A 16,368-nucleotide genomic window follows, 5' to 3' on the forward strand; every position below is an offset into this window, starting at 1 on the left:
AAAGGAACCCAGAAGGACAGAGGTTGGTAGACTTTGCTAAAAGTATGGAGATGGCTGTGGTGAACACGTACTTTCAGAAGAGGCAGGAACACAGGGTGACTTATAAGAGTGTTGGCAGGAGCACACAAGTGGACTATATCTTATGTAGACGCTGCAATTTAATGGAAATTAGCGATTGTAGTGGAAAGTAGTGGTAGGTGAGAGTGTAGCTAGACAGCATAGGATGGTGGTGTGTAAGATGACTCTGGTGGTGAGGAAGATGAATAGAGTAAAAGCAGAGCAGAAGACAAAGTGGTGGAAGTTGGAAAAGGAAAAGTCCTGTGTGGTTTTCAGGGAGGAGTTGAGGCAAGCTTTAGGTGGTCAGGAGGGGCTTCCGGATGACTGGACTACTACAGCCAAAGTGATCAGGGAGACGGGTAGGAAGGTGCTAGTTGTGTCATCTGGAAGAAGGAAAGAACACAAGGAGACTTGGTGGTGGAATGAGGAAGTCCAGGAGAGTATCCAGAGGAAGAAGTTAGCTAGGAAGAAGTGGGACAGTGAGAGGACGGAGGAAAGTAGACAGGAATATAGGGCGATGCAGCGTGAGGTTAAGATAGAGGTGGCAAAGGCCAAACAGAGAGCGTATGAGGACATGTATGCAAGGTTAGATAGTAAGGAAGGTGAGAGGGATGTGTATCGGTTGGCGAGGCAGGGGGATAGAGATGGAAAGGATGTGCAGCAGGTTAGAGTGATTTAAGATAGAGATGGAAATGTTTTGACAGGTGACAGGAGGGTGAGGGAAAGATGGAAGGAGTACTTTGAAGAACTGATGAATGAGGAAAATGACAGGGAGAGAAGAGTTGTAGAGGCAAATATTGTTGAACAGGAAGTAGAAAGTATTAGCAAGGGTGAAGTTAGGAGAGCTTTGAAGAGGATGAAGAGAGGAAAGGCAGTTGGCCTTGATGACATACCAGTGGAGGTATGGAAGTGTCTAGGAGAAATGGCAGTAGAGTTTTTAACTAGGTTGTTCAACAAGGTCTTAGAGAGTGAGAGGATGCCTGAGGAATGGAGGAGAAGTGTTTTGGTGCCGATTTTTAAGAACAAGGGAGATGTGCAGAGTTGTGGAAACTATAGAGGTATTAAGCTGATGAGCCATACAATGAAGTTGTGGGAAAGAGTAGTGGAAGCAAGGCTAAGGGGAGAAGTGGACATTGGCTTTGAGAAGTAGTGAGAAGTGGCTTCTCCTATCACTGCTATGGTGATGACACTCAACTCTACTTCTCATTTCAACCATATGATCCTACAGTCAGTGTTCGTATCGCTGCCTGTCTGACAGACATTTCTGACTGAACTCAATCTTGCAAAGACAGAATTACTTGTCTCAACCAACCCAGCACTTCAAAATTTCTCCATTCAGATTGGTTCATCAACCATAACTCCATCCAGGACAGCCAGGAACCTTGGAGTTGTGATTGATGACCATTTAAAATCTCACTGACCACATTACTGCAACAGCCCGGTCCTGCAGATTTGCCTTATACAACAGTAGAACGATTATACCCTTCCTATCAGAAAAGGCTACACAACTCCTGGTCCAAGCTCTAGTTCTCTCCAGCGCAGAGAGAAGAGAGCGCATGTTTGATATTAGCAGCACACTAACGGCTTTCATTACATGTGGTTGGGGAGGGGAGCTCTTGTCGCTGCTCTTATCTACAATGCACAGGGAGTTCTTGCCTGGAACAGAACCATACCACCAAGCTAAACGATATGCTAAATATAGAGGATAACCCCTGTCACCAATTTGAAGTGTTCCACAAGTGGACAGGGGAGGTTTCTACGGACAGTCCCTTGACTCATTATGACAGGATGAGACTACACATGCACTTAGGACTTTCTAAGTCAACCCATTTCAAATAAAATCTGGTTAAGATTAGTGACCCAATAATGCAAACCCAACAGTCATGAAAAAGCAAGACCAAAGAGACACTGCTGTTGAGTTTCATGTTTATTAAGACCATTAAAATCACATGACCAGGGTAACTTCTCCACTAGACACCACAGTTTGTCCAATGGAGACTGTCTTGACATCAGCATCTCTTCCTGGAAAAGAAGTGGCAGAATTGTGAGGGGCATTTAAAAAACAATTTCTCATGGTTCCTGAAGTCAGTTTACAGCAAGCACTCACTTTTCCTAGCGCAGCTTTGCTCACAGGAGCCAGAAGAGGGATGGCACACCGCTGTACTACAGTGGATGAAGATCTAGCAGAGAGGGAAAAGGGTCAAGCCACAGAAGCCACTATAAAAAAAGACTAATATCAAGGGTTCAGGCAAGGCTGTGGAGCTTACGGTTTCCTGCAGAGGAGCCAGTGATGCTGGATCCACAAATGTGAACATCTTCACAACAAAGCGCTTGTAGTGGGTTGGGAACTGAAGACCAGAAAAGCCAGCCACCGGAACCAGTGTGGTCAGGTAACGGTCATCCCGGTAAGGGCATCTGAAAGGCAAAGGGGCAGTCAGAAAGGCCTTACAGCACACTAGATGGATGAAGACCAGCCTTACTCACCCATCGACCAGAAGGTCCCACTGGGGTAGACTGAGTGGACTGGGGGTTGATGTTGCCCAGCAACGTCCCAGCATCAGGACAATGTTGGGGTCAGTCCTCTCCAACACGCGCACCTCAACAAACACAGGCTCCCGCAGGACTTTTGTGATCGGATAATCAGCATCACTGTAGTAGGACGTGTACGCCTCATCCCCTGAGGAAGAACACAGCGTTTAAACAGAAACTGCTGCAACCTGGAGTTGTAGAAAATCATCCATACTTGGACAGACACTTGCCTTCTGCACAGCCTTTGGTGACACATTGACCATTTGCCAGTCTAAGCTCCACCCTGAGGGGTCCAGAAGCAGCTACTGGTGGAGGTGCAGGAACAGTGTTGACCTCCACAACCAGAGCTTCCACAGAAGTACCAGAGTACCTACACTGGAAGAGAAGCCTGGACAACAAACAGAGAGCTTGTAGCATTTGTAAAGGATTAACATGCATGCCAGACAATAAGTCACCTACTCAAAATGGCTGTCCCTTGTGATGGAACCAAGTGGTCCGACACCCACTTCATACGAGGAGGTCATTCTGTTTTCATACACCACATATCCACTGTCCTCCTGCAAATAGTAACTGTTGGCATCCAGTCCATTCTAAGCAGAACAGAAGCACATGCAGCTACTCACCATCATGCTCGTGCCACATGCAGTGACAGGGAACTGGTATATAGCAAAGGAAGGTGTGGATCCCACAGGACTGCAAGGTGGGTCGTTTCCACCCAGGAGACGGACTGAATCCAGGCTCAATCGAGGCAGTGTGACATCTCTAGCCACCACTACCACAAACTGACCATCTCTTATACACTGGACAGTCACTGGAACAAAGAGAGCAGGTTATTGCTGAAGAGGAGTTTAACATGAACCCCTTTACATTGACTCAACACTCTTACCTGCCTTCCCATAGTAACACCGCTGTCCGTTAAAGCAGCAGTTGAGCGCTCCACAGTCCGCACCACTGATACCATCTGGGCCACATTGGATCTGCTCATAATCAGCTACAGCACATTTGTCAAGGGGCTCTGCCTGCACCACTGGCTGCTTAGACTGAACCTGCTGTTGAATCTGTTGATTAGCTTGTTGTTGAACCCACTGAGGAGACTGTTGACTAGCTTGTTTCTGAACCTGCTGATTAGCTTGTGTCTGAACCCACTGAGAAGATTGTTGACTAGCTTGTTTTTGAACCTGCTGATTAGCTTGTGTCTGAACCCACTGAGGAGACTGTTGACTAGCTTGTTTTTGAACCTGCTGATTAGCTTGTGTCTGAACCCTCTGAGGAGACTGCTGACTAGCTTGTTTCTGAACCTGCTGATTAGCTTGTTGTTGAACCCACTGAGGAAACTGTTAACCAACTTGCTTCTGAAGCCGCTGGTCAGTTTGCTGTAACATCAGAGCTTGCGGATTCTGGGGCAGATTACTCCACTGTGGAACAGCATGACAGAAAGCACAAAACCACACACAAAGTGCCAGAGACTGCACTGCACACCAGCTTCCTGCCATTGTTCAACAGCTAGTCACACTGTTGAGATGCTGCCCTTTGGTCATTTTGTATTCTACAGATTTTGGCTAATTAACGATAATCCCTCCCCTCTCCATTAACAGTCACGATTCTCCAGACTTGCCCAAATGGGAGCTTATGCTACCAGAAGATACTCATTGGTTCTCAAAATTATACACGTGTGATAGTTCTTGATTCCAATTGGCCAGATTTGTCATCTTGAAGACAAGTAAAAAGGTTCATGCACAGGTTTGCTACTAGAGCTTCCCCAAAATACTTTGGGTAGACGTTTGGTGCATTCTGCTTTGCTTGTAGACATGCTGAAATATTAACTAGCATTATATACCTATTTTAAAACAGAGAAATCTAAATATCGAAAGAGCAAGTAAAATCAAATATTTCTGATATAATATTGTCATTAAATTATGTGAGGTAATACAGCCCAAATACTCAGAAAAAAATGGCAGAAACAGACTTCATACAATCAGACACCTAAAAGTTATTTGTAAAGCAATTTAAGAGTATGTGAGATAAAATAAAGTTAATAATCCATTAACTTTGCATAATCCATTATGCGAATCACGAAAAATCCATTCATTCGCATAATCCATTATGCGAATCACGAATATGACTTCCATACCGGATCGGTTGGGTCCCGGGTTAACAACGACCGCCATCAGTGCTGTTGACCTACAGGGCACTGGTGGAAATTGGGCTACTGTTAGTCAAACAAGGAGAGGAGGAAAGCGTGTCAGTAGGCAGAAAGAGAAGAGGAAAGGCAAGAGTTTAGGACTGAAAGTAGGGACTTTGAATGTTGGTACAATGACAGGTAAAGGCAGAGAGCTAGTAGATATGATGCAGAGGAGGAAAGTTGACATTCTGTGTGTCCAGGAGACCAGGTGGAAAGGGAGCAAGGCTAGAAGAATTGGAGCAGGGTTTAAACTGTTTTATTATGGTGTGGACAGGAAGAAAAATGGAGTTGGAGTGATCCTGAAGGAGGAGTTTGTGGAGAATGTTCTGGAGGTAAAGAGAGTGTCAGATAGGTTGATGAGTCTGAAGCTGGATATTGAAGGTGTGATGTTGAATTTTGTTAGTGCCTATGCTCCACAAGTAGGTTGTAAGCAAGATGAGAAAGACAGATTCTGGAGCGAGTTGGAGGAAGTGATGCAGACTGTTCCCAGAGGTGAGAGAGTAGTGATAGGGGCAGATTTGAATGGACATGTTGGGGAAGGGAATAGTGGAGATGAGGAAGTGATGGGCAGGTTTGGTCTTCAAGAAAGGAACCCAGAAGGACAGAGGTTGGTAGACTTTGCTAAAAGTATGGAGATGGCTGTGGTGAACACGTACTTTCAGAAGAGGCAGGAACACAGGGTGACTTATAAGAGTGTTGGCAGGAGCACACAAGTGGACTATATCTTATGTAGACGCTGCAATTTAATGGAAATTAGCGATTGTAGTGGAAAGTAGTGGTAGGTGAGAGTGTAGCTAGACAGCATAGGATGGTGGTGTGTAAGATGACTCTGGTGGTGAGGAAGATGAATAGAGTAAAAGCAGAGCAGAAGACAAAGTGGTGGAAGTTGGAAAAGGAAAAGTCCTGTGTGGTTTTCAGGGAGGAGTTGAGGCAAGCTTTAGGTGGTCAGGAGGGGCTTCCGGATGACTGGACTACTACAGCCAAAGTGATCAGGGAGACGGGTAGGAAGGTGCTAGTTGTGTCATCTGGAAGAAGGAAAGAACACAAGGAGACTTGGTGGTGGAATGAGGAAGTCCAGGAGAGTATCCAGAGGAAGAAGTTAGCTAGGAAGAAGTGGGACAGTGAGAGGACGGAGGAAAGTAGACAGGAATATAGGGCGATGCAGCGTGAGGTTAAGATAGAGGTGGCAAAGGCCAAACAGAGAGCGTATGAGGACATGTATGCAAGGTTAGATAGTAAGGAAGGTGAGAGGGATGTGTATCGGTTGGCGAGGCAGGGGGATAGAGATGGAAAGGATGTGCAGCAGGTTAGAGTGATTTAAGATAGAGATGGAAATGTTTTGACAGGTGACAGGAGGGTGAGGGAAAGATGGAAGGAGTACTTTGAAGAACTGATGAATGAGGAAAATGACAGGGAGAGAAGAGTTGTAGAGGCAAATATTGTTGAACAGGAAGTAGAAAGTATTAGCAAGGGTGAAGTTAGGAGAGCTTTGAAGAGGATGAAGAGAGGAAAGGCAGTTGGCCTTGATGACATACCAGTGGAGGTATGGAAGTGTCTAGGAGAAATGGCAGTAGAGTTTTTAACTAGGTTGTTCAACAAGGTCTTAGAGAGTGAGAGGATGCCTGAGGAATGGAGGAGAAGTGTTTTGGTGCCGATTTTTAAGAACAAGGGAGATGTGCAGAGTTGTGGAAACTATAGAGGTATTAAGCTGATGAGCCATACAATGAAGTTGTGGGAAAGAGTAGTGGAAGCAAGGCTAAGGGGAGAAGTGGACATTGGCTTTGAGAAGTAGTGAGAAGTGGCTTCTCCTATCACTGCTATGGTGATGACACTCAACTCTACTTCTCATTTCAACCATATGATCCTACAGTCAGTGTTCGTATCGCTGCCTGTCTGACAGACATTTCTGACTGAACTCAATCTTGCAAAGACAGAATTACTTGTCTCAACCAACCCAGCACTTCAAAATTTCTCCATTCAGATTGGTTCATCAACCATAACTCCATCCAGGACAGCCAGGAACCTTGGAGTTGTGATTGATGACCATTTAAAATCTCACTGACCACATTACTGCAACAGCCCGGTCCTGCAGATTTGCCTTATACAACAGTAGAACGATTATACCCTTCCTATCAGAAAAGGCTACACAACTCCTGGTCCAAGCTCTAGTTCTCTCCAGCGCAGAGAGAAGAGAGCGCATGTTTGATATTAGCAGCACACTAACGGCTTTCATTACATGTGGTTGGGGAGGGGAGCTCTTGTCGCTGCTCTTATCTACAATGCACAGGGAGTTCTTGCCTGGAACAGAACCATACCACCAAGCTAAACGATATGCTAAATATAGAGGATAACCCCTGTCACCAATTTGAAGTGTTCCACAAGTGGACAGGGGAGGTTTCTACGGACAGTCCCTTGACTCATTATGACAGGATGAGACTACACATGCACTTAGGACTTTCTAAGTCAACCCATTTCAAATAAAATCTGGTTAAGATTAGTGACCCAATAATGCAAACCCAACAGTCATGAAAAAGCAAGACCAAAGAGACACTGCTGTTGAGTTTCATGTTTATTAAGACCATTAAAATCACATGACCAGGGTAACTTCTCCACTAGACACCACAGTTTGTCCAATGGAGACTGTCTTGACATCAGCATCTCTTCCTGGAAAAGAAGTGGCAGAATTGTGAGGGGCATTTAAAAAACAATTTCTCATGGTTCCTGAAGTCAGTTTACAGCAAGCACTCACTTTTCCTAGCGCAGCTTTGCTCACAGGAGCCAGAAGAGGGATGGCACACCGCTGTACTACAGTGGATGAAGATCTAGCAGAGAGGGAAAAGGGTCAAGCCACAGAAGCCACTATAAAAAAAGACTAATATCAAGGGTTCAGGCAAGGCTGTGGAGCTTACGGTTTCCTGCAGAGGAGCCAGTGATGCTGGATCCACAAATGTGAACATCTTCACAACAAAGCGCTTGTAGTGGGTTGGGAACTGAAGACCAGAAAAGCCAGCCACCGGAACCAGTGTGGTCAGGTAACGGTCATCCCGGTAAGGGCATCTGAAAGGCAAAGGGGCAGTCAGAAAGGCCTTACAGCACACTAGATGGATGAAGACCAGCCTTACTCACCCATCGACCAGAAGGTCCCACTGGGGTAGACTGAGTGGACTGGGGGTTGATGTTGCCCAGCAACGTCCCAGCATCAGGACAATGTTGGGGTCAGTCCTCTCCAACACGCGCACCTCAACAAACACAGGCTCCCGCAGGACTTTTGTGATCGGATAATCAGCATCACTGTAGTAGGACGTGTACGCCTCATCCCCTGAGGAAGAACACAGCGTTTAAACAGAAACTGCTGCAACCTGGAGTTGTAGAAAATCATCCATACTTGGGCAGACACTTGCCTTCTGCACAGCCTTTGGTGACACATTGACCATTTGCCAGTCTAAGCTCCACCCTGAGGGGTCCAGAAGCAGCTACTGGTGGAGGTGCAGGAACAGTGTTGACCTCCACAACCAGAGCTTCCACAGAAGTACCAGAGTACCTACACTGGAAGAGAAGCCTGGACAACAAACAGAGAGCTTGTAGCATTTGTAAAGGATTAACATGCTAGACAATAAGTCACCTACTCAAAATGGCTGTCCCTTGTGATGGAACCAAGTGGTCCGACACCCACTTCATACGAGGAGGTCATTCTGTTTTCATACACCACATATCCACTGTCCTCCTGCAAATAGTAACTGTTGGCATCCAGTCCATTCTAAGCAGAACAGAAGCACATGCAGCTACTCACCATCATGCTCGTGCCACATGCAGTGACAGGGAACTGGTATATAGCAAAGGAAGGTGTGGATCCCACAGGACTGCAAGGTGGGTCGTTTCCACCCAGGAGACGGACTGAATCCAGGCTCAATCGAGGCAGTGTGACATCTCTAGCCACCACTACCACAAACTGACCATCTCTTATACACTGGACAGTCACTGGAACAAAGAGAGCAGGTTATTGCTGAAGAGGAGTTTAACATGAACCCCTTTACATTGACTCAACACTCTTACCTGCCTTCCCATAGTAACACCGCTGTCCGTTAAAGCAGCAGTTGAGCGCTCCACAGTCCGCACCACTGATACCATCTGGGCCACATTGGATCTGCTCATAATCAGCTACAGCACATTTGTCAAGGGGCTCTGCCTGCACCACTGGCTGCTTAGACTGAACCTGCTGTTGAATCTGTTGACTAGCTTGTTGTTGAACCCACTGAGGAGACTGTTGACTAGCTTGTTTCTGAACCTGCTGATTAGCTTGTGTCTGAACCCACTGAGAAGATTGTTGACTAGCTTGTTTTTGAACCTGCTGATTAGCTTGTGTCTGAACCCACTGAGGAGACTGTTGACTAGCTTGTTTTTGAACCTGCTGATTAGCTTGTGTCTGAACCCTCTGAGGAGACTGCTGACTAGCTTGTTTCTGAACCTGCTGATTAGCTTGTTGTTGAACCCACTGAGGAAACTGTTGACCAACTTGCTTCTGAAGCCGCTGGTCAGTTTGCTGTAACATCAGAGCTTGCGGATTCTGGGGCAGATTACTCCACTGTGGAACAGCATGACAGAAAGCACAAAACCACACACAAAGTGCCAGAGACTGCACTGCACACCAGCTTCCTGCCATTGTTCAACAGCTAGTCACACTGTTGAGATGCTGCCCTTTGGTCTTTTTGTATTCTACAGATTTTGGCTAATTAACGATAATCCCTCCCCTCTCCATTAACAGTCACGATTCTCCAGACTTGCCCAAATGGGAGCTTATGCTACCAGAAGATTCTCATTGGTTCTCAAAATGATACACGTGTGATAGTTCTTGATTCCAATTGGCCAGATTTGTCATCTTGAAGACAAGTAAAAAGGTTCATGCACAGGTTTGCTACTAGAGCTTGCCCAAAATACTTTGGGTAGATGTTTGGTGCATTCTGCTTTGCATGTAGACATGCTGAAATATTAACTAGCATTATATACCTATTTTAAAACAGAGAAATCTAAATATCGAAAGAGCAAGTACAATCAAATATTTCTGATATAATATTATCATTAAATTATGTGAGGTAATACAGCCCAAATACTCAGAAAAAAATGGCAGAAACAGACTTCATACAATCAGACACCTAAAAGTTATTTGTAAAGCAATTTAAGAGTATGTGAGATAAAATAAAGTTAATAATCCATTAACTTTGCATAATCCATTATGCGAATCACGCATAATCCATTCATTCGCATAATCCATTATGCGAATCACGAATATGACTTCCATACCGGATCGGTTGGGTCCCGGGTTAACAACGACCGCCATCAGTGCTGTTGACCTACAGGGCACTGGTGGAAATTGGGCTACTGTTAGTCAAACAAGGAGAGGAGGAAAGCGTGTCAGTAGGCAGAAAGAGAAGAGGAAAGGCAAGAGTTTGGGACTGAAAGTAGGGACTTTGAATGTTGGTACAATGACAGGTAAAGGCAGAGAGCTAGTAGATATGATGCAGAGGAGGAAAGTTGACATTCTGTGTGTCCAGGAGACCAGGTGGAAAGGGAGCAAGGCTAGAAGAATTGGAGCAGGGTTTAAACTGTTTTATAATGGTGTGGACAGGAAGAAAAATGGAGTTGGAGTGATCCTGAAGGAGGAGTTTGTGAAGAATGTTCTGGAGGTAAAGAGAGTGTCAGATAGGTTGATGAGTTTGAAGCTGGATATTGAAGGTGTGATGTTGAATTTTGTTAGTGCCTATGCTCCACAAGTAGGTTGTAAGCAAGATGAGAAAGACAGATTCTGGAGCGAGTTGGAGGAAGTGATGCAGACTGTTCCCAGAGGTGAGAGAGTAGTGATAGGGGCAGATTTGAATGGACATGTTGGGGAAGGGAATAGTGGAGATGAGGAAGTGATGGGCAGGTTTGGTTTTCAAGAAAGGAACCCAGAAGGACAGAGGTTGGTAGACTTTGCTAAAAGTATGGAGATGGCTGTGGTGAACACGTACTTTCAGAAGAGGCAGGAACACAGGGTGACATATAAGAGTGTTGGCAGGAGCACACAAGTGGACTATATCTTATGTAGACGCTGCAATTTAATGGAAATTAGCGATTGTAGTGGAAAGTAGTGGTAGGTGAGAGTGTAGCTAGACAGCATAGGATGGTGGTGTGTAAGATGACTCTGGTGGTGAGGAAGATGAAGAGAGTAAAAGCAGAGCAGAAGACAAAGTGGTGGAAGTTGGAAAAGGAAAAGTCCTGTGTGGTTTTCAGGGAGGAGTTGAGGCAAGCTTTAGGTGGTCAGGAGGGGCTTCCGGATGACTGGACTACTACAGCCAAAGTGATCAGGGAGACGGGTAGGAAGGTGCTAGGTGTGTCATCTGGAAGGAGGAAAGAACACAAGGAGACTTGGTGGTGGAATGAGGAAGTCCAGGAGAGTATCCAGAGGAAGAAGTTAGCTAGGAAGAAGTGGGACAGTGAGAGTACGGAGGAAAGTAGACAGGAATATAGGGCGAAGCAGCGTGAGGTTAAGATAGAGGTGGCAAAGGCCAAACAGAGAGCGTATGAGGACATGTATGCAAGGTTAGATAGTAAGGAAGGTGAGAGGGATGTGTATCGGTTGGCGAGGCAGGGGGATAGAGATGGAAAGGATGTGCAGCAGGTTAGAGTGATTTAAGATAGAGATGGAAATGTTTTGACAGGTGACAGGAGGGTGAGGGAAAGATGGAAGGAGTACTTTGAAGAACTGATGAATGAGGAAAATGACAGGGAGAGAAGAGTTGTAGAGGCAAATATTGTTGAACAGGAAGTAGAAAGTATTAGCAAGGGTGAAGTTAGGAGAGCTTTGAAGAGGATGAAGAGAGGAAAGGCAGTTGGCCCTGATGACATACCAGTGGAGGTATGGAAGTGTCTAGGAGAAATGGCAGTAGAGTTTTTAACTAGGTTGTTCAACAAGGTCTTAGAGAGTGAGAGGATGCCTGAGGAATGGAGGAGAAGTGTTTTGGTGCCGATTTTTAAGAACAAGGGAGATGTGCAGAGTTGTGGAAACTATAGAGGTATTAAGCTGATGAGCCATACAATGAAGTTGTGGGAAAGGGTAGTGGAAGCAAGGCTAAGGGGAGAAGTGGACATTGGCTTTGAGAAGTAGTGAGAAGTGGCTTCTCCTATCACTGCTATGGTGATGACACTCAACTCTACTTCTCATTTCAACCATATGATCCTACAGTCAGTGTTCGTATCGCTGCCTGTCTGACAGAACTCAATCTTGCAAAGACAGAATTACTTGTCTCAACCACCCAGCACTTCAAAATTTCTCCATTCAGCTTGGTTCATCAACCATAACTCCATCCAGGACAGCCAGGAACCTTGGAGTTGTGATTGATGACCATTTAAAATCTCACTGACCACATTACTGCAACAGCCCGGTCCTGCAGATTTGCCTTATACAACAGTAGAACGATTATACCCTTCCTATCAGAACAGGCTACACAACTCCTGGTCCAAGCTCTAGTTCTCTCCAGCGCAGAGAGAAGAGAGCGCATGTTTGATATTAGCAGCACACTTACGGCTTTCATTACATGTGGTTGGGGAGGGGAGCTCTTGTCGCTGCTCTTATCTACAATGCACAGGGAGTTCTTGCCTGGAACAGAACCATACCACCAAGCTAAACGATATGCTAAATATAGAGGATAACCGAGGGTAACCCCTGTCACCAATTTGAAGTGTTCTACAAGTGGACAGGGGAGGTTTCTATGGACAGTCCCTTGACTCATTATGACAGGATGAGACTACACATGCACTTAGGACTTTCTAAGTCAACCCATTTCAAATAAAATCTGGTTTAGATTAGTGACCCAATAATGCAAACCCAACAGTCATGAAAAAGCAAGACCAAAGAGACACTGCTGTTGAGTTTCATGTTTATTAAGACCATTAAAATCACATGACCAGGGTAACTTCTCCACTAGACACCACAGTTTGTCCAATGGAGACTGTCTTGACATCAGCATCTCTTCCTGGAAAAGAAGTGGCAGAATTGTGAGGGGCATTTAAAAAACAATTTCTCATGGTTCCTGAAGTCAGTTTACAGCAAGCACTCACTTTTCCTAGCGCAGCTTTGCTCACAGGAGCCAGAAGAGGGATGGCACACCGCTGTACTACAGTGGATGAAGATCTAGCAGAGAGGGAAAAGGGTCAAGCCACAGAAGCCACTATAAAAAAAGACTAATATCAAGGGTTCAGGCAAGGCTGTGGAGCTTACGGTTTCCTGCAGAGGAGCCAGTGATGCTGGATCCACAAATGTGAACATCTTCACAACAAAGCGCTTGTAGTGGGTTGGGAACTGAAGACCAGAAAAGCCAGCCACCGGAACCAGTGTGGTCAGGTAACGGTCATCCTGGTAAGGGCATCTGAAAGGCAAAGGGGCAGTCAGAAAGGCCTTACAGCACACTAGATGGATGAAGACCAGCCTTACTCACCCATCGACCAGAAGGTCCCACTGGGGTAGACTGAGTGGACTGGGGGTTGATGTTGCCCAGCAACGTCCCAGCATCAGGACAATGTTGGGGTCAGTCCTCTCCAACACGCGCACCTCAACAAACACAGGCTCCCGCAGGACTTTTGTGATCGGATAATCAGCATCACTGTAGTAGGACGTGTACGCCTCATCCCCTGAGGAAGAACACAGCGTTTAAACAGAAACTGCTGCAACCTGGAGTTGTAGAAAATCATCCATACTTGGGCAGACACTTGCCTTCTGCACAGCCTTTGGTGACACATTGACCATTTGCCAGTCTAAGCTCCACCCTGAGGGGTCCAGAAGCAGCTACTGGTGGAGGTGCAGGAACAGTGTTGACCTCCACAACCAGAGCTTCCACAGAAGTACCAGAGTACCTACACTGGAAGAGAAGCCTGGACAACAAACAGAGAGCTTGTAGCATTTGTAAAGGATTAACATGCATGCTAGACAATAAGTCACCTACTCAAAATGGCTGTCCCTTGTGATGGAACCAAGTGGTCCGACACCCACTTCATACGAGGAGGTCATTCTGTTTTCATACACCACATATCCACTGTCCTCCTGCAAATAGTAACTGTTGGCATCCAGTCCATTCTAAGCAGAACAGAAGCACATGCAGCTACTCACCATCATGCTCGTGCCACATGCAGTGACAGGGAACTGGTATATAGCAAAGGAAGGTGTGGATCCCACAGGACTGCAAGGTGGGTCGTTTCCACCCAGGAGACGGACTGAATCCAGGCTCAATCGAGGCAGTGTGACATCTCTAGCCACCACTACCACAAACTGACCATCTCTTATACACTGGACAGTCACTGGAACAAAGAGAGCAGGTTATTGCTGAAGAGGAGTTTAACATGAACCCCTTTACATTGACTCAACACTCTTACCTGCCTTCCCATAGTAACACCGCTGTCCGTTAAAGCAGCAGTTGAGCGCTCCACAGTCCGCACCACTGATACCATCTGGGCCACATTGGATCTGCTCATAATCAGCTACAGCACATTTGTCAAGGGGCTCTGCCTGCACCACTGGCTGCTTAGACTGAACCTGCTGTTGAATCTGTTGACTAGCTTGTTGTTGAACCCACTGAGGAGACTGTTGACTAGCTTGTTTCTGAACCTGCTGATTAGCTTGTGTCTGAACCTGCTGATTAGCTTGTGTCTGAACCCACTGAGGAGACTGTTGACTAGCTTGTTGTTGAACCCACTGAGAAGATTGTTGACTAGCTTGTTTTTGAACCTGCTGATTAGCTTGTGTCTGAACCCTCTGAGGAGACTGCTGACTAGCTTGTTTCTGAACCTGCTGATTAGCTTGTTGTTGAACCCACTGAGGAAACTGTTGACCAACTTGCTTCTGAAGCCGCTGGTCAGTTTGCTGTAACATCAGAGCTTGCGGATTCTGGGGCAGATTACTCCACTGTGGAACAGCATGACAGAAAGCACAAAACCACACACAAAGTGCCAGAGACTGCACTGCACACCAGCTTCCTGCCATTGTTCAACAGCTAGTCACACTGTTGAGATGCTGCCCTTTGGTCTTTTTGTATTCTACAGATTTTGGCTAATTAACGATAATCCCTCCCCTCTCCATTAACAGTCACGATTCTCCAGACTTGCCCAAATGGGAGCTTATGCTACCAGAAGATTCTCATTGGTTCTCAAAATGATACACGTGTGATAGTTCTTGATTCCAATTGGCCAGATTTGTCATCTTGAAGACAAGTAAAAAGGTTCATGCACAGGTTTGCTACTAGAGCTTGCCCAAAATACTTTGGGTAGATGTTTGGTGCATTCTGCTTTGCTTGTAGACATGCTGAAATATTAACTAGCATTATATACCTATTTTAAAACAGAGAAATCTAAATATCGAAAGAGCAAGTACAATCAAATATTTCTGATATAAGATTATCATTAAATTATGTGAGGTAATACAGCCCAAATACTCAGAAAAAAATGGCAGAAACAGACTTCATACAATCAGACACCTAAAAGTTATTTGTAAAGCAATTTAAGAGTATGTGAGATAAAATAAAGTTAATAATCCATTAACTTTGCATAATCCATTATGCGAATCACGCATAATCCATTCATTCGCATAATCCATTATGCGAATCACGAATATGACTTCCATACCGGATCGGTTGGGTCCCGGGTTAACAACGACCGCCATCAGTGCTGTTGACCTACAGGGCACTGGTGGAAATTGGGCTACTGTTAGTCAAACAAGGAGAGGAGGAAAGCGTGTCAGTAGGCAGAAAGAGAAGAGGAAAGGCAAGAGTTTAGGACTGAAAGTAGGGACTTTGAATGTTGGTACAATGACAGGTAAAGGCAGAGAGCTAGTAGATATGATGCAGAGGAGGAAAGTTGACATTCTGTGTGTCCAGGAGACCAGGTGGAAAGGGAGCAAGGCTAGAAGAATTGGAGCAGGGTTTAAACTGTTTTATAATGGTGTGGACAGGAAGAAAAATGGAGTTGGAGTGATCCTGAAGGAGGAGTTTGTGAAGAATGTTCTGGAGGTAAAGAGAGTGTCAGATAGGTTGATGAGTTTGAAGCTGGATATTGAAGGTGTGATGTTGAATTTTGTTAGTGCCTATGCTCCACAAGTAGGTTGTAAGCAAGATGAGAAAGACAGATTCTGGAGCGAGTTGGAGGAAGTGATGCAGACTGTTCCCAGAGGTGAGAGAGTAGTGATAGGGGCAGATTTGAATGGACATGTTGGGGAAGGGAATAGTGGAGATGAGGAAGTGATGGGCAGGTTTGGTCTTCAAGAAAGGAACCCAGAAGGACAGAGGTTGGTAGACTTTGCTAAAAGTATGGAGATGGCTGTAGTGAACACGTACTTTCAGAAGAGGCAGGAACACAGGGTGACATATAAGAGTGTTGGCAGGAGCACACAAGTGGACTATATCTTATGTAGACGCTGCAATTTAATGGAAATTAGCGATTGTAGTGGAAAGTAGTGGTAGGTGAGAGTGTAGCTAGACAGCATAGGATGGTGGTGTGTAAGATGACTCTGGTGGTGAGGAAGATGAAGAGAGTAAAAGCAGAGCAGAAGACAAAGTGGTGGAAGTTGGAAAAGGAAAAGT

The 16,368-nt window shown here is 45.5% G+C and overlaps 1 protein-coding gene across 1 annotated transcript; it reads right to left on the reverse strand.

Annotated features, from left to right (window-relative positions):
* Positions 1-12,700: 12,700 nt before the first annotated feature.
* LOC137089601 (zona pellucida sperm-binding protein 4-like) lies at positions 12,701-14,777 on the reverse strand. Its single transcript, XM_067453190.1, has 8 exons — positions 14,171-14,777; positions 13,908-14,095; positions 13,744-13,841; positions 13,515-13,672; positions 13,240-13,432; positions 13,023-13,170; positions 12,863-12,935; positions 12,701-12,777 (listed from the first exon to the last, which is right to left on the reverse strand). The coding sequence occupies exons 1-8, from the start codon at positions 14,775-14,777 to the stop codon at positions 12,701-12,703; spliced, it is 1,542 nt and encodes a 513-aa protein (XP_067309291.1).
* Between the last annotated feature and the right edge of the window lie 1,591 nt (positions 14,778-16,368).

This window comes from Pseudorasbora parva, chromosome 9 (genome assembly GCF_024679245.1).
Source record: "Pseudorasbora parva isolate DD20220531a chromosome 9, ASM2467924v1, whole genome shotgun sequence".
In the NCBI taxonomy this organism is placed as follows: Eukaryota; Metazoa; Chordata; class Actinopteri; order Cypriniformes; family Gobionidae; genus Pseudorasbora; species Pseudorasbora parva.

Bases quoted from the DNA above. Each gene is read 5' to 3' on its own strand.
- LOC137089601 (XM_067453190.1), bottom strand. From the start codon at position 14,777: ATGGCAGGAAGCTGGTGTGCAGTGCAGTCTCTGGCACTTTGTGTGTGG. The intron at 14,096-14,170 runs GTAAGAGTGTTG...TCTTTGTTCCAG, and splicing joins GTGTTACTATGGGAAGGCAG to TGACTGTCCAGTGTATAAGA. The intron at 13,842-13,907 runs GTGAGTAGCTGC...TACTATTTGCAG, and splicing joins CATGTGGCACGAGCATGATG to GAGGACAGTGGATATGTGGT.